Genomic DNA, 18940 nt, shown 5'->3' with positions numbered 1-18940 from the left:
ATGGAGGCAGGTTTGCTTCACACTGGATGATCCCGACGCCATTGCCGATTCCATTGCTGATGTGGTGCTTCAGGGAATGGAATTATTTATTCCTAACTCTGTGGTGCCCGTCGGCGGGAAATCCCAGCCCTGGTATGGAGCCTCCTGTAGAACACTATCTCGTCTGAAACAGGAGTGCTTCCTAACCTGGGCTAAAGGTGTGGCGTCGCGAGATCCTAACACCAGTGCTCTTAAAAAAAAAAAAAGAAGTATAACTCTGCCTCTAGGTCTTTCAAAAGAGTTATAGCCACAGCGAAGTCAGAGCATATTGGTAGAATTGGCAAGAGATTGGCTAGTTTGCCCTCTGGGACTCGAGCTTTCTGGTCTCTTGCCAAAGCTGCACAAGGGAATTTCTGTAAGTCATCTTTTCCACCTTTGCGCAGGGAGGATGACTCGTTGGCCCAGAAAGCTAAAGAAAAGGCCGATCTTCTTGGATCCATCTTTGCGTCAAACTCGACATTGGATGACGGGGAGAAACCACCACCGACCATCACGTGTTGTAGGAGCTCTATGCCTGACATTAAATTCACGCATAGCTCAGTGCGTAGAGCACTTTTCTCCCTCGAAATCCATAAGTCGAGTGGGCCCGATGGTATTCCTCCAATTGTGCTTAGGACGTGCGCACCAGAGTTCGCTCCGGTTCTTACGCGTCTTTTTCGGCTTAGCTACTCATCGGGCATAGTCCCAAAGTTTTGGAAGACTGCTCTGGTGCATCCGATCCCTAAAAAAAAAAGGAGACCGCTCAGATCCAGCTAACTATAGGCCCATAGCTATCACTTCCTTATTCTCGAAGGTTATGGAATCCATCATTAACCGTCACCTGCTCCGGTACCTAGAAAAGCACCAGCTGATCTGTGATCGCCAGTACGGCTTTCGACAGGGACGTTCGGCCGGTGATCTTTTAGCTTACTTAACACACCGATGGGCAGTGGCAATCGAGAGTAAGGGAGAGGCCTTAGCAGTTAGTCTGGATATTGCGAAGGCCTTTGATCGGGTGTGGTATAGAGCGCTGCTTTCAAAGCTACTTTCATTTGGGTTGCCTGCGAGACTGTGCATTTGGGTCGCCAGTTTTCTCAAGGAACGTAGCATTAAGGTCGTAGTCGACGGTGCATGCTCTGATTTAAAACCTTTGAATGCTGGTGTCCCGCAAGGCTGTTTACTATCTCCGACTCTGTTTCTTCTGCATATCAATGATATGTTACAGATAAGTAATATTCATTGCTATGCAGACGACAGTACAGGAGATACATTATATACCGGTCATGCAAAGATCTCGCGGGCACATAACGATGAGTGCCGGAATAGACTTGTGTCTGAAATCGAAACTTCACTCCATCAAGTTTCGATCTGGGGTGAACAAAATTTTGTCCAATTTAACCCCAAAAAGACACAAGTCTGCGCGTTTACCGCAAAAAAGACGCCGTTTGTCGTATCTCCTCACTTTCAGGGCACTTCCCTTGATAAAAAAAAAGTCGAGTCTAGGAATTCTGGGCGTTGATATATCTTGCGACGTCCAGTTTTGCGGTCATCTGGAGGAGAAGGCTAAGATAGCTTCTAAAAAGTTAGGAGTGCTCAATAGGGTGAGACGATATTTCATGCCAGAACACCGCCTGAAATTATATAAAGCCCAAGTCAGGCCGCATATGGAATACTGTTCTCACCTGTGTGCAGGAGCGCCACAGTACCAACTCCTTCCGTTAGACCGCATTCAAAGTCGGGCGGCTCGAATTATCGATAGTCAACGCCTTACTGTCCGACTTGACCCACTGAAACTGCGCAGAGATGTTGCATCTCTGTGCATCTTCTACCGAATTTATCATGGGGAGTGTTCTGAGGAATTGTTCGGATTGATACCTGCTGCTGATTTTCACCACCGTACAACCCGCCACAAACTAAAGTTTCATCCCAATCATCTGGACGAGTGGCGGTCTTCCACTGTGCGATTTTCATGGCACTTTCTTCCACGCACAACCATTCTTTGGAATCAACTTCCAGCAGCAGTATTTCCGAACCGATACGACAACATAACCTTCAAGAAAAGAGTATATTCCTTTTTAAAAGGCCGGCAGCACACCTGCAATGCCGCTGGTGTTGTGGGTGATCATGGGCGGCGGTAGTCACTTACCATCAGGTGAGCCGCATGCTCGTTTGCCCCCTGTGTTGTAAAAAAAAAAAAAAAAAAAAAAAAAAGAGCCGAAAGAAAATCCTTATAAGTAAGCTCGTGACCGAGTGATGCTGGGACTTCAGTTTCGGATACGTATTGTATCTACGGGTTGATCTCCTCCTAATGTCACCTTATAAAATCTAAAGACTGCGACTGTGGCCACAGCGCTTTGGCAGCGCGGCTAACTTCGCGGATACTCTCTGATGCGCGTATTACGAACGCACCGTGCTTGCTCGTTAAAAAAAAAAAAAAAAAATTAATATTATTTTCCTCATATTGTCTTGTAACGAATCATTGTGTATGTGCTTGTAGGTTACTCAAATAGATCATTTTAGTGACTAGAAATAGCATTCGCTCCGTGTATGCGTAAGTTCATTTTTACTGTATACCCACCATCAACAAATATTAGTGAACCTCGGATAAATACAGTGTTGGTGAGGCCCCAGGAGTCACCAAAAGGCCCTACACCACAGATCTGTCAAGGTCGCCTTAAAAGCCACTCTCAAAGAAAGGTCACCCAAAGAAGAAATACTTACGACACTTGTAGCAGAAGCTGAGGCAATTGTAAATTCACGCCCATTAACTCATGTTTCAAGCGATCCTGATGAACCAACCTCAAACCAAATAACACCACCATTGGAGGATCGTGACCTAATTGACCGTTCGGACTGGAGAAAGGCATTAAGGTTGGCTGATCATTTTTGGAATCGGTGGGTGCGGGAAGTCCTCCCCACAATGCAACTAAGAGTCCAAACAAAAGAAACGCAGGATTTGCAAGTCGGAGATGTGGTTTTTATAGTCGACGAGTCCCTACCACGAGGTACTTGGCCACGAGGATGGATCGAAAGATTGTTTCCCGGCAGAGATGGAGTAACACGTACACGAGTAGTGGACGTTGCCACACCAGGAGGAAAGCTACGGCGCCGCTTTAAAAAAAAAAAAAAAAATGTCTGCTGTGTCCAAAGAGTAGATAACAAACAAACTCAATTATTTATTGTAACATTTATTTGTTTGCTTATGAATCTAGTATCACAAATTTCGTTTCTTTAATAATATTTATTACATTACATACATATAACACATGATATCTCCTTTATAAAGGTTCTTACTCTTTATTGAGATATATTTACATTTGACAAGACAATCTGCATGACAAGTGTTTTCTTTTATGATTACTATGCATATATGTATATGTATCGTAATACCATACATGCATAAAATTATTATAAACGTTGGTGTATTTGACACGTACCCGATTCTACACTAATAGAATCGTATAAATGAACACTTCACAGTTACGTCGCTTTTAATTTTTAAAATTTATTATTATACTTATCACGGTTGTACGATTAATAGTCATTTTTAAAAAAATAACTTTTAAACAATAATGTAAGATTATTTTTGTTGAATTATTCTTATGTATATCAATCGGGTCACACGAGCACTGGGATCCGACGTGGTTTTACACGAAATCCATTCTCCCGCTATAAGGCCATCTCCGGGCCGATGATTGCGACGCTGACTCTAGTCGCGCTGTCCACCACGTCGCGCGCTCCGTCCGCGCAGCACGCGGCCACCCCGCCGCCACCACCGCCGCCACCACCGCCGCCGCCGCCGCCGCCGCCGCGCAGCTCCAGGAGACGTCTCGGGTCGAGACACACTCCGTTTTCTTCCGTTTCACAGTTGTGCAGATCGTTAGTGATCACTTTGAGTCGAGGATACAAGAGAGTCTCATCGGTTTGCACTTGTCTATCTAGCGAACAGGTTTTATCTGAAAATGGAGAGAGTTGTTTAGATAGATAGATAAATAGACACTCTTTGTTGTTTCCTCCGAAAGTTTACAGTAGTAAACTTGTTAGAAATAGATACAAACAATTACAAGAAATGAGAAAACAATAGACGGCCTTATCGCTAAAAGCGATCTATTCCAGGCAACCTTTGGATGGAGAGGAGTCATTTAGTAGTCATTTAGTAAAATTAAAAAAAAAAAAAAGTTAAAAGGACTCGGGATAAGCGATATAAAGTTAAAATACGAAGAAATGACGAACCGGTATCGTTAAGCGTAGACAGGTCGGTGGAGGGCGTGAGGTCGGGCGCGCGCGGCAGCGGCGCGGCGCCCACGAAGGCGGCGCAGACGGCGCCGCCGGCCGCGCCGCGCCGCACGCCGCCGGCGCCCGCCGCGCCGCCCGCTGCCGCGCTGCTCAGCGAGCGCCAGCGCGGCGGCATCAGCGTGGCACGTACGTTGCGTTCCGGTCTCACAATAATTATATACAGCTGCAAACGTTCGGTACTCAATAATTTTGAATACTGATATTGGAATTTTAATCGCTGATAAAACGATGCTCTTTGGCGAATACTATATTAAACACTACGTTACAGGATATAAACGACATTCATGGCACAGTGATGGGCATGTTGTTCTGTGTCAATGAGGTTCCGAGTTCGATTCCTGGTCGGTTCAATTCAGGAAATGAACTTTTCTGATTTGGTTCGGGTCTAATGTTCTGGGTTGATATTCATCAATTAAAAAAAAAATTATAAAAAAAAATCCACCTTAGGTGTGAAAAGGCAGGCTAGGGTGACGCTGGCGCTCAACGAGATGGTGACAGCCATGCTTGTGACGCGCAGCGGCACATGACTCGCTGTGCCGAAGTACAGAGGCACGAACGCCAGCCAGATCACGCATGTTGTATACATAGTGAATCCTGTAGAAGGTAGTTTTAGATGTAGTTGTAGCTAGACATTTAAACTTGTAAATATTCATTCATTCTTTCAAAGAATTGTACCTTAAATGTATATATGATGTAGAGTTAAGTACAGAAGTACAGTGAAAAGTATATTAATAGAAAAAGCATAGATTGTGCACGTGTTGTGGGAGTACCAATGTGTTTGCTCTCGTTGAAAGCCTCCGGTATCTTCCTGGTGAGCACGGCGTACACGGTGCACACCACGATGAGCACCACCGGGTAGAAGAAGGCGATGGTGTAGGAGGCGTCCACGTACGAGTCGCACACCAGCATGTTGTCTTCGCGCGACGGGTGGTGGTGGATGGCGCGCGCCGGCGACACCACCTGCCACACCACCACCACCACCACCTGCGGCACGCGGGCTCTTATATAGGAGACAGCACAAGAGCTATTATGTAGGATTAGAACAGGAGTGTTTGGGATAATGATATGGTAAGTGACTGCCGTGGGCTCCAGTAACATATTTTTCTTTCTTTCTAACACAACCTGAATATTGTAGGTAAATTGGCGGCCTGTTTTGATCTTCAGTTGAGTTGAACTTTGATAAGGCTAAGTTATGTGTAATCTGACTTACTTTTATGAAGGTAGGTATACAAATGAATGAAAATTCTTTGTTCATTGCAGAGAATGATACAGTTACATAAATATAGGAAGTAAGACGAAGGGATAGCAATGTGTGACCTATTAGGTTATACTACTTATAATTACGAATACGTTCTTTCTGGAATTATGGATAGTTTACAATGAATTATCGGTTAAGAAATACTGCTGTGAGCTCAAAGTTAGTTGAATCCAACTGACTAATGTTAAAGTCAAGCTAAACCAAACAAGATAAATTGACAATAGAATAAAAAATATTAAGTTATCTATGTAGCTTGTATATACCTGTATAGAAACTAGGATTGAGCAAATGACGAGTTGTGACTTGGGCGATATGAGCGAGGGTCTGCGGGCGGAGTGCTTGCTGGCGTCGAAGATACGAGCAATTCTGTTCGTTTTCGTCAGGAGAGCTGCGTACACCACTGTGAAGCAGAAGCCGGTGCCGAATCTGAAAAAAAGGTGACTAATTAAAAAAAAAATACCGAAATAGAAATTATATAAATATAGTATAAAATTCCTCATATATATACATAAGTCATAGTTTGCGTGACAAATATTTAAACTAAAATGTCTTCAGCCGTTAAGACGTGTATCAGTAAAGTACCTTAAAATACCTTAAAAAAAAGTCTTAGTAGGATTTAATAAGAAAGGATTAACCTTTGCAGCGAGCACAGAAAATCGGTGGGCCGCAACACGAGCGCGAAGGTGACGAGGTAGCACATCATGATGCCGCCGAGCAGCACGAACGAGAGCTCGCGGCCGCTGGCGCGCACCACGGGCGTGTCGCCGCGCGCCGCCCACACGCACAGCACGAACCTGCGACCACGCGGCACATGTAGGGCGTCCCGGGCGGCCACACGCCTCCACACACAACATCGAATAGTAATAGCGAGTGTACGTGGTGAGCAGCAGGCCGAGCGTGGAGAAGGCCATGGCGCCGATGGCGGCGGGGTGGTCGGGCCGCAGGTACAGCTCGGGCACGCGCGCGCAGCGCGTGCGCGCCGCGTCGGGCAGCGTGCCCAGCGGACACTCCGCGCACGTCGTCTCCGACACCGGCGACCGGATCTGCGCACAACATTTCTGCTGGCTGCCACTTGTCAAGTGAAATAATAAACAAACACCAAAGAGTGATCTGGAAATTGTTACAGTAATTGTGGTCAAATTGTTCCGGAGCTACGATCCCGCTGATACTCAAACGAACACGCATAAGCGAAACCATAAGATAAGTATAGTAAGGCAAGTGGTCGCTCGACCTCGTACTGAGTGCAGTTGAAGCAGTGCCAGCAGCAGCTCTCCCCCTCCACGTACTGCTTGGCCTGGCCGAGCTCGCACTCCGCGCTGCACACCGACTCGGGCGGGCGACGCTCATCCCACTTGAATTGAATATCTGTAACAAACAATCATCATCACAACGATAGTTTCTTCTTTATATTTTTTAACATATAACATTTATTATTTATTTATTATTTAACATATTTTTTCTTCAATTGCTACTTATCACGCATAATGATTTAATTGTCCCATCAATCTCTTAAAGAAATTATATGTCGTGAAGTGTCCTTTTAAATCAAATATATATATATATATATATATATATATATATATATATATATATATATATATATATATATATATATATATATATATATATATATATATATATATATATATATATATATACGTCGACTCTATATATTTTATGTTAAGATTTGAGTATTTATTACCATCCATGTTCAATTCCAGTTCACCGTCGAGGTATCTCCCCACTTTAAGCCACCGGTAAACTCCCTGTGAGACTTGTTTGAAGTGTAAGATATTATAGCGCACAGGACCGTCACCGTTACTGTCGAAATGGAACTCGTCGCCGCTGAGACCTGCAAGTTCATATACTCGTATTATACTGTTATATTTACTAATTGTTACAATAAATTCGCAAAATGAGTTTCACCTGTGAATCGCACTTTGCGCAGGTACCGTAGAAGCGCCGCTCCGCTCGCAGGTCGCATCGCTTCGCAGAGTCCAGGTTTGCCGCCACATAGATCGTTATGCATGTCTCTGTAAAATGATAAAACAAATTATGAGATACTATAATGTTAGAATACACGATAATAATTGATTAGGATTTGTTGCTTTTGTTATACAAAAACACTGTACTATTTTTTTTTTGGCATCGATGCATATACCTATTTTCGCCACTAAACTTGTAATGTTGTATTTCAGTTAGAATGGGACACATAATAAATAAAAAAAAAATCTGTGAAAACGATTGACAAAGTCGACAACGATCGACTGATGCTAGTCACGTGTATAGCATTCATGAGTTACGATTTACGCATAGCAAAAGGCGAAGTAATTTATAAAATGTGTGACAAGTCTATTCAGATAATATGAAGAACACTGAATTGGAAAGAAGGTTAAATAATAATGTCACAAGAGTTGGACATAACAGTAAAATTATAAGGCTGTTTAAAATTTTAAGTATTTAGGTACCTAATGGCGTGCACGAAGGCGAGTACTGCGTCAGCGACGAACTGTAGCTGAGCTTCGAACTCGGTGTTGTCAGCGGTGAGCCGCTCGTGGCCAGTGCACTGGCGCTCGTAGTGCCCGTTGTAGGGCGTGCGCGCGCTGCCCGGGTACCGACATCGGAAATGATCCTCCCAAAATTCTGTGCCATCATAATAATCACAATTTCATCAAAGTGCCATAAATGGTAAGTAAGGGTATAAAGACTTCCGTGTGTGAACGGAAATCTCAAAATAATATCCAAAGACAAGACGCAGGCAGTTCGTTATCAGCCATCGAAACTCTTAAACTTAGCGTGAAGTTATAAGCAGCTAGATACTTAAGATATTCAAAGATATAATCAATATGGAAAATATTGATTTTATTTTATAAGTGGTTAGTTTGTAAATTAAAAAAAAAAAAAATTTATCGATTGAGACACAGCCTCCTTCAATTTTCAAGATAATTTTTATTTCTCTCGGTCAAAAGAATTTAGTTAAGTACCTACAGAATAAAACCTTTTCTACTTAAAGTCATAAGTGTTTTCCAATTCATTAATCACAATCGTCGGGATCACATTCATGAATGAACACAATGTTTGATGTTGCGAATAAGTACAAGAAAACAAAGTGGTTATATATTAGGAGACATGCCTACTGAGCTGGAACAATGAATTATCATCTTGTATCCATAAGGTAAAATTATTTAAAGAGAATCGATTGAAATGTATAATTTTTAACATTTTCTAGTAGCATTTTGTGATTGCTATTCGCGAATGTGATACGTTGGTGAGAATTACCGACAAACCAGGGGTTCCGGGGGTTATTCTCGACGGTGAGGTTGAGGAAGTAGTCGCGGAAGCCGCGCACGGGGTTGGCCTGCGGCTGCACGCTGATGGTGCCCTCGACGGCGGCCTCGTTGCCGTCGGAGACGAGCGCGCGCGCGCTCCAGCCGTCCGAGCCCACCCAGCCAAACGCGGACGTGGCGCGCATGCGGCCCACCGCCGCCATCACGCCCGCCACCTCTTGGTCAGAGCCGAACACGATCACTCCTGCCACACAGTTGCAAACACGAAACCGCGTCACTATCTGTCATCTACTCTATAATCACGTTTGAAAATTTCATTGATAATAATACTGGTGCAGCAGGTGTACCTCTGGCTCTTGGTCGAGACAATAAGCGAGAGACTATTGCATTGTAGGCGTTCTCATCCGCCTCCCCGGAGTCCTTCACGAGTCGCTCTTTTACTGCTATACATATATCGTTACGCGCTAATAATGTTTCCAGTTCTTCGAATGCCTGTAAATAATATTTCTTTTCAGTTGGTACACTTTAGAATGACAAATGTTTAGATCATAATATGTATGTGCATTTACAGGAATTATGTAGTCGAACCTTTATGCCGTAGTTGGATTCTTCATAGATAATGGACACATATTTCCAACCAAGTTTCTTTACTATTTCAACCATCGCTCGGACCTGATGTTGGTCTGAAGGAATTGTTCGCGTAAAGTACTCGAAGCGAGCTTTGTTTGATAGTTCCGGAGACGTCGAGAAAAATGACACCTACGTACAAAATATGTGATTAATGTATGAGAAAAATGTACATATATCTTAATTCATTTCATAATTTTATAAATTCTGTTAAAATTACATTATGTTAGTCTATAGATAGGCACAGTACACACCTGTAATAATTTCTAAGATATTTCTATAAAACAATTAATTAATAGAATTCTTGACCTAGTTACATTGGCCAGCTATTTGATTTACTCGTATTTTAAAGCATAATCATAATAAAATTGTAAACGCAGATAGTAGGCTAGCATTTTGTCGATAAATAATGTACAGTATTGCTACATAGACATGTGAGTATCGCAACAAGGGTTAGTATAAAATGGTCAGTACTTGTGGTATTTTGAAGAGTCGCAGTAAGTTGGCCACTTGCACGGAGGTGACGCTGGACGCTGCGCCCACCACGCCCGAGATCACCTTCCGGACCGCCGTTGCATTGCAAGCGTATTCAGCGTCATCAATGTTGCTTATCGATCCTGCCATTAAAGTGATCTTTTTGCAGTGCGGAAATGGGGAGTAAAACGACATCGGCCGTAAAAATAAATGAGGTAATACTAGGAGTGTAGCGTATTTATCATAACAGATATAAATCACAAGTATTCGAAGATAACAGATAACAGTTGTTCTTACAACGTCATTATAATTGTTAAAAAATATCATTTATATATCACCATACTCAAGTTATTCAACCACTATCAACATCGACGTTTTCAGTATTCGATAACATTGCTTGAAATAACAGAACAGCCAATAAAAATGAAACAACTATTCTTGTCTTTGTGTTTTGTATGATATTGTCATAAGCTAAGAACGAGACACATCTAGTACGAGTATTTATTTGAAATAAACCAAAATTATAGTAAGTCGTTTCATAGAAGAGATCCTCTTTGAAAAGCGAATTCTTAATTAGATCGTGTTATATGGTGGATTAATCTATCTCGATCATACCCATGTTATTTAAAAAACAGATATCAATACCTGTTATTTTTGCGTAACAGTAACAATTATAACAGATATGATGTTTGTCCTGTTCTAACCCACGTGTAGGTTGGGGGGAAAGGGATCGTTAGCAATGGAGTTTGACCGCCCCATTGCTAGCAATATGCCCTATTAGGTCGATCTCCACGTGGTTCCCCCTGGAAACCATCGTGAACAATTCTTGTTGAATTCATCACGATGGGCTAACTGACTTGCTTCATCCTCGCTTATCATCCTTTACTGGTACCCCGCCGATGTATACCGATAGCGCGGGTGGGGTTACCATTTCATTATCACCCATAAAATAAACCGCATGTGGTATGTATGGTAATACCTTTAATGAAGTCGAGAGCCATCTCGAGGCCGTAGGTGTCGTTGTCGCAGTCGTCGAGCACGTGCGCGCCGAGGCGGACGCCGGGCGGCGGCAGCTGCGCGCGCGCCGCCGCGTCCAGCGCGAACAGCATCGCCTCGAGCGCCTGCACGCCGCCCTGCGCCATCACCGGCCCGCACGTCGCCCCCTCCGACCGGCTGTGCACCTGCACACAACACTCCTTACACTTACGTCATCACGGATCCCACACTAGCCACACTTTGCTTCGCACAGAAGTTGTCCAAAGGGATAATAGTACCAATAACTTGGGAACACTATTTTGAGGTGGCACGTTCAAATATTATAATAGTATCCGATTTATTAATTGGCGTTGCTCTCGTAAATCACTATGTAAAGTATCCTATATGTCACGATATAACATAACCTATATGTATAAACCATTGTTTCTTAATTATTATTATGTCGCGATTCACGAAAAAGCCAAAAAGTTAGGTAAAAAAAAAGTTTTGCGATCCCGTCACTATTTCTAATATATAAAATTCTCGTGTCGCGGTGTTTGTTACCAAACTCCTCCGAAACGGCTTTACCGATTTTTATGAAATTTTGTGTGCATATTGGGTAGGTCTGAGTATCGGCCAGCATCTATTTTTCATACCCCTTAATGATAGGGGTGACCCACCCCTAATTTTTTTGACATTTTTTTTATTTTTCATTTCATTACGATTTAGCATTGAAAAATACATACACATTCAAATTTTCATGTATAGCTCTAGAAATTATGTATATGGTAAAACAACGTTTGCCGAGTAAACTAGTACATATATAATATTTTAATTACGAATTTATACATATGTTTAATAACAATTTTTTTATTTTTTAATTTAATACATTAACCAAGGGTGCACGAATCTGAATGATTTTGTTATTCGAGTAATTAGTAATTACTAATTTTACTTCTTTCCCTGTGTCCACTATGTAATATCTCAAAAATGGCTAATTTTTACTCAACCATTGGTAACACTTCCGACCTGTAACTACTAACGAATGATTTTAGCTATTAGTAGAAACGTATAGTGGATGAATATAGCAGTCGAATGATTTTCAAATAATTCGAACAATCCGAATAAATTGCTCAGTCGAATAATTAGTAATCGGATTAGTAAAGTCGCGTATCGCTACGTTAAATGAATCTTTCGGAGTCTTATTATTTTTTAACAGACTGCGCCCCCTTTAATAACAAACGCGACTCCCCTGGGGGGTCTCACCCCCCCCCCCCGACGTTGAGAAACGATGGTATAAACCAGTGTTTTCAAAGTGTGGGTCGCGACCCCTTGAGGGGTCCCCAAGCCTCTAAAAGGGTTTTTTTTTTTTATACAACTTAGAATGGCACACAAGCTGACGGCCCACCTGATGGAAAATGGTAACCGTCGCCTAGAGACATGAGCAGTACCATGGACATAATATAGTATACTGTTTCGCCCATGATACCCCCCATGCGTTGCCATTCCTGAGGACTCAGATGTTATTCCTCTGTACCCAGTAAATTCACGCCATATCCCACCCTTTAAAACCGAAACACAGCCATGCAAACACAACTGCTTCACGGTAGAAATACAAATGGGACAGAGGTACCCAAGCAATCGACTTTTGTACAAAGTCTCCCTCTGGTCAGGGGGTCGCGGTTGGTCTCGAAGCAGTGAAAAATCAACAGTTCCGTAAATACATCCAGTAATCAATAATACATAATGAAGTATCTATAACAGACATCGATTACGTGGCTGTTTTACATACTTTATTATGTTATGTACTTTATTATTTTATTTTCTCGATACCTAACTGTGAATATAAATACAACTGTACGGATTTCATAATTGTACTATAATAAAATTCATACACATTCGAAACCGTGGAGAGTAGGGGGTCGCAAGATGTTTTTACATAATAAGGGGGTCGTGTCATGAAAAAGATTGAAAAACACTGGTATAAACCATCTAATCTGTTCAGCCATTTAAACGCGATTAATGGACATACAAACATTATCCTCTACATTTTTATATTTTTAATATTACCAGTAATATTATCGTAAACAAAAAACATTGTTTTTTTTTGATAGATGAAAATGGTGTGGTAACCCCGCCTGCCCTAACGGGATACGCTGGCGGAGCACCAGTGAAGGGTGATAGATGAGAATAAAAACAGGCCAGTTAGCCCATCGTGATGAATTCATCGGGAATTAATCATGATAGTTTCTAGGGAGAACCGCGAGGACGTCGACCTGGTTGGGTATATTGCTAGCAATAGGATTTTCAGTCATGGAGACTACTACTAACAATCCCTTTTCCCCCAAACAGGATTGTTTAATGAGTAAATAAATTAGAAAAAAAAATCTTTTATAAATTTAGAAATAGAAAAACAACCATAAATTGTATAAATCGGATAGTATGAAACATACCAGTCAATCTTCTCTTGTTACAATGTGTGTTTGTGCAAGTGGGCGCTGACAATCCATGTTCAGTGGAGTTCATGGATTCCATCAGTGAATAATTATCTTAATAAGATTGTTTACACAAATATTTTCTTTCTTAATAGAGCTTCTTCTAAACAATAATTGTTCAGAAGAAGCTCTATTAAAAATAGTTTTATTGTTTTCTTGAAAGGGGTTGTTAGTAATGGGAACTAATGGCCCCATTGCTAGTAAGTCCTATCAGGTCGACCTCCACGCGGTTCTTTCTGGAAACCACCGTGATTAATACTTGTTGCATTCATCAAGATGGGCTAACTGACATACTATTACGCTCACTTATCACCTCTCACTGGTGCTCCGCCAGTGTATACCGATAGCGCAGGCGGGGCTACCATTACATTATCATCCATTAAAAGCATACATTGGTGCCTATCATGGCCCGTAATGAACCGGGTGCATTCATATATTAACATTTTGCATCAACAGAATCGCCAACACATGGAACAGGTGTTGGTTGTTAAAACAGATCATGATAAATAATTATATATGTATGAATGACAAAAAGAAAGCGGTTGAAATACGCATACTACTTTGTGTTTTTTTTATACAACTTATAATGGCAAACAAGCTGACGACCCATCTGATGTAAAGTGGTAACCGTCGCCTATAGACATGAGCAGTACCATGGTCATAGCAGAGTATACTGTTTTGCCCATGATACCCCGTATGCGTTGCCATTCCTGAGGACTCAGATGTTATTCGTCTGTACCCAGTAAATTCACGCCATATCCCACCCTTCAAACCGAAACACAGCCATGCAAACACAACTGCTTCACGGTCGAAACACGAATGAGATAGAGGTACTCAATCAATCGACTTTTGTACAAAGTCTCCCTCTGGTAGATAGATACTAAACATGGCCATTAACTGAAAGAAATCTTAGAAAATTAAAAGTATGTCTAATATTATCTAGTATCTAAACAGCCTAAACAGCATTGAAAGATGTGTCTTGGGCATAAAGATAAAGAAAAAGTAGCGAGCATTGAAGAAAAAAAAACTAAATTTAAGAATATTATCCATTCAAAAAAAAAGATGGGCAGGACATGTTATGTGGTCTACTCGCATAACATGTCCTGCCCATCTTCTTTTTATCCTATATCCTATCTCTTATCAACAGAATAGATAGAGGATAATAAGAAAGTATTTTAATAACAGTCTGCAAATGCAACAAACAAACAAACACACCTACACCCTTAACACTTCCTTTAAGGAGCAGTCTCAGACAAATTAATATGTACTTATTCTTTAATTATGAATAATGCAAGTCTGCAAAGTTTGAAGCAAATCGGAAGGCGCAATTCTATTCTATTCTTTCCTACCTGCTTATTAGTTTTTCGCAAAAAAAATTTAGGGTCATATATATATCTCTATACTTTATACCAAAATTCCTCAAAATCAATGCAACAGTTTAGGTGTGAAAGCATAACAAACAAACTAACTCACTTTTCCATTTGTAATATTCGTTAGGATAAAATAAATACTCGTACATATTACACAGAGCGTTTGAATGTCTTCTCGTTCTGATATTGCACAGCCAGGTGGCCGATATACATATGAGTATCAACATTATTTATAATTCGTAACTGTACAATGTCATCATCTCTGTCCCTATTGCATACAACCGCCATATTTATAGTTTCTGTAACTTCGGTCCGATCTTTATGAAATTGTCGTGACAATGTGCGGGGGAGGCTTACGTTCAGTGATGGATAAATAATGGGTAAATTGATGACGCTTCCCATGCTGTATCAAGCCGAACTATATTCATGTTGCTATCGTATTTGCTAGATGAAGGTCTTCAATGATTTACATTTCTATACTTGTCCTCTTTCTCGCCTACACATTTCACGCTTCACGCACGACGGAGAAAGAGATTGTTAGTAATGGGGTCAAATAGCCCCATTAGTAATGGGGCTATTTAACCTATATTTGACCTATTGCAATACTGACTGACTGATTGACCTGCTTTCATCCTCATCTATCATCCCTCACTGGTACCCCGCCAGTGTATACCAATAGCACAGACGGGGTTACCATATCATTGTTATCCATTAAAAAAAAGACTCGCACGTTATATGTACGCAAAGTGTTTCATATACGAGTACATTGTGCCACTTAAACTAACACTACACATCAACTGACAAACATTTTTGTTTTAATAATATAATCTTTGAAATGTTGTTAAAATGAATATTAAAGCTCATGTCTTTTTTTTTTTTTTGTATAATACGCTTACTCTTTATTGCACTAAAACATATAGTAATAATAACAAATTAGTAACAAAGTAAGCAAAGGCGAACTTATCTCTAAAAGAGATCTCTTCCACCCAAACTAACACAGTGGTATAGGAAGTAGTGAGAGGGCAGTAGTAGTGCTAAACAGGAAACGAAACAAGAAAAACAAATAAATATAAAAAACAAATATTTACATAATTTGTATTCCACAATTATAATGAAATTTGAAAAAAATGTAATGTTTTACATATGTATGTATGTAATGAGCATTTAAAAATTTACATTTTGCACATTATAACTTTATGTTATTTCTAGTCTAAAATAATTTTATGTGTAATATAATTTTATTTTCACTTTCACTTATTTATTTATTTCTCACAAAAAAAAACAAATAAAGGAACTTATCACCTATAATATGCGGAACATTTTAACAAATTTTAAATAGTATTTATTATTAAGTAATTGTGAATAATCATGACAGATTGAAATAAATAGAACATCAGCCTGTGTGGCTGTGAGCGATGAGTCCGCTAGCGATTCGTTTCGTGAGATATCAGTAAATATGAATTATGACAAATTGGACGACTTATAGTGGAAAGAGACATCGCCTGCACAGGAAACGATACTCGTATACTTTCGATTACTGCTGTTTTACATAAAATTATATGTAGTTGTTTCAAATCGAATTTACATTCATAAATATAATGAAGTTGCCTCTAAGTAATATAATTTGAAGCGAATTTGATTGCAGCAGGTATTTAGTTCTTGTCCTTAGTTCGAAGCAATTGTTTTTGACTACTTTTATCACCCAAACTTTTGTTGTTTGAAAAGTTTAAATATAATTTGTTTCTACTGTTTCGATTTGTATTGTTTAGTTATATTTGGTGATGAGAGCTAGAACCGAGAAATTACTTTCAAAGGGGTTTAATTTGTTTTAATGATCTTATCTCATGTATGCATTTATCATAGCTACGTGTAGCGTCCGTCGTCGGTACGTTGTACGATAAAAATGGAGTGCTAACACCACAGAGTGGATAATATAAAGAAGTCAGAATCACACATGACGATGACCCGTATTGATTTAGAAAGTTGTGTGAATGGAAATAAATTCCATCGTTACGAAGAGTGAAACAAAACAATGTATTTAGACGCCAAAACACATTTGTTAGTGCTGTACTAACCATCATAAGTCCACCGAGGACGATGTCACCTTCGATCACAGCCGCGTGCTTCACGGGCCACAGCGTTTCGTTTTCCGACGGCTTTTTCTTGTGTGCAAGCCGTACCTCGCGTCTGCTGCCGCCACTGCCGGCGCTACTGTTCTTTTCTGCGTGCTTCTGTTGATGCGATAGGATTACTTTCGGCTTTTCTGCCTTCGATCCGTCTATATTTTGGTTATTATTTATATTGGTATGATCAGTCGTGAGGCCTGTTGTTGACGTGGTGACGGCCGACGGTACCGTGCGAGTGACGTCGCGTTTCGTATTCGAGTAGGAGCGAATGTTATCAGTCGCCGCCACAGGTGATACTTCAGATGCGGTGCCAACGTCAGCGACGCGCGCTTCGTCCAGTTTCATGCTCGCCTGCAGGGACGAGGCGCTCGGTTGGAATACAGTGTCAGGCTTGCTTTTATACTTTTTCTTCTTGAACATCTTAGATATGTCGAACGGGGCGATGAGCGAATGTGTTTCTCTCTTGTATCTGCTATATTTTCTGGAGATGTAGTTTTCGTAGTCCACAAAGTAGTCGACGCGACTGAGAACTTTAAAGTCATCATTGAATATTTCAGAGACGTTAACGAAGTCGGCGCGCTCGTCGCCGTAAATGACAGTGCGATGCAGCAGCCTGGTGAGGCGGTCGTCGTAGTGCAGCGGCTCGGCGGCGAGGTGGCCGGCGGCGAGCCACCGCACGTCGTCGTGCAGCAGCAGCGGGCGCGCCGCCGCCGGGTCGCCGGTCAGGTTGCCCGCGCCCGCCGGGCTCGCGCGCGGCTGCACTTGCGCCAGCAGCGCCGATAGTGCCACCACTCGTAGCATGTTTCATCCGATGACTTTCACGTTTGTCATTTTGAAATATGTTACGTATTTGCATGCCACGCACATCTCTTAAAGTTTTGTTTCCTAAACACTTTTCATATTTTATTAACGCATTCACAGAAAACTCAGTTACAACGTGAAAAAAGATGACATCGTCTAAATTAACGATTTTATTAAAGGAACAATTACATTTTTATGTTTTTAAATTGAAAATTATAATATAAATTGTTTACGAATAAACATCCGCGTGAAAATGTCTCTGTAAAATATGCATTATTGTTTATATTTTGAACCGATGAAGTTTTTTATGTATTTGAATTTTTTTATAAATAAATAAATAAAAAAAAAATATTGAAGTAAATTATAATATTCGTATTTTAATTATGAGCGAAAACACATGAAATTGAATCAATGATCACTAATTATTTGATAAATGTGTCTTAAAAATGAACTATACGGTACGGTTGAAAATTAGAATTAATGTGCAATAAGTAGCGTATGAATAAAGTTGCTCGGTGTCCGAGTTCCGGTACGAGAGCGAGTTCGCGTGCGGTGCGCGGCGCGGCTCGAGCGTGGCGGAGCGCGTGGCGGCCGCGCGGTGTCGCGGCCCAATGCCGGAGCCGCCCGCCGCGCCGGCCGCCGCGCCGCCCGCCGCGCCGCCCGCCGGACACGACGCTTGCGGCGCCGCGCCGCGCCGCGCCCGCACTCCACGTGCTATCTTAGCTCTCCAACCAAAAAGGGGATTTTTTTTATTTTAGTTAACAAACAGTAATACAATATATAATTAACCATTTACATTTAAATATGAATAATAGTACTACCAACAACGTTAACTATTTTGCTATATAAAGAAAGAAAGTATATAAACATGCAAATATTGCTGAGAACCGGAACTGACCGTTACACCTATTCATTAAATTATATTTATAAATGACATTGACACAACCACACCGCTGATACCAACTACACAAAACAATAAAAAAAAAGATATTTAAATATAAAGCTATTTTATAATTTACTAATTATGTGTACGCATTACTAAATTCGTGAGAGAGAGAGGAGGTTACTAATTGTTTAGCTATCATTTTTCAGAAAGTTAATGTTTTAGTAGCAAAAATATCAATATTATGAAATTTGTCATTATATATTTTCAAAATTCTATTTATGGATGAACAAATACCAGAATTGGTACGGCATCTGCTAATTAATACTC

The 18940-nt window shown here is 40.9% G+C and overlaps 1 protein-coding gene across 1 annotated transcript; it reads right to left on the bottom strand.

The window, feature by feature from the left end:
* Positions 1–2239: 2239 nt before the first annotated feature.
* Positions 2240–18326, bottom strand: LOC113519346 (metabotropic glutamate receptor 2). Its single transcript, XM_031910302.2, has 17 exons — positions 16876–18326; positions 10940–11141; positions 9961–10103; positions 9448–9618; positions 9207–9351; positions 8852–9103; positions 8041–8215; positions 7499–7605; positions 7275–7424; positions 6804–6937; positions 6449–6615; positions 6208–6366; positions 5836–5998; positions 5085–5298; positions 4757–4908; positions 4252–4477; positions 2240–3974 (listed from the first exon to the last, which is right to left on the bottom strand). Exons 1-17 carry the CDS (start codon positions 17725–17727, stop codon positions 3688–3690), a joined length of 3699 nt encoding a protein of 1232 aa, XP_031766162.2. The 5' UTR covers positions 17728–18326; the 3' UTR covers positions 2240–3687.
* Between the last annotated feature and the right edge of the window lie 614 nt (positions 18327–18940).

Source organism: Galleria mellonella, unplaced genomic scaffold, assembly GCF_026898425.1.
Source record: "Galleria mellonella isolate WM207_F2 unplaced genomic scaffold, CSIRO_AGI_GalMel_v1 utg1073, whole genome shotgun sequence".
Lineage (NCBI taxonomy): Eukaryota > Metazoa > Arthropoda > Insecta > Lepidoptera > Pyralidae > Galleria > Galleria mellonella.
The sequence above is the reverse complement of the archived record's forward strand: the minus strand, read 5'-3'. Positions and strand labels throughout refer to the sequence as shown.

What these genes read in the sequence shown, in the direction of transcription:
- LOC113519346 (XM_031910302.2), bottom strand. Translation starts at nt 17,727, where the DNA reads ATGCTACGAGTGGTGGCACTATCGGCGCTGCTGGCGCAAGTGCAGCCG. An exon ending in TCCTCGGTGGACTTATGATG is followed by an intron (nt 11,142 to 16,875) that starts GTTAGTACAGCA and finishes TGTTGTGTGCAG; the next exon opens with GTGCACAGCCGGTCGGAGGG. An exon ending in AATCCAACTACGGCATAAAG is followed by an intron (nt 9,352 to 9,447) that starts GTTCGACTACAT and finishes TATTATTTACAG; the next exon opens with GCATTCGAAGAACTGGAAAC.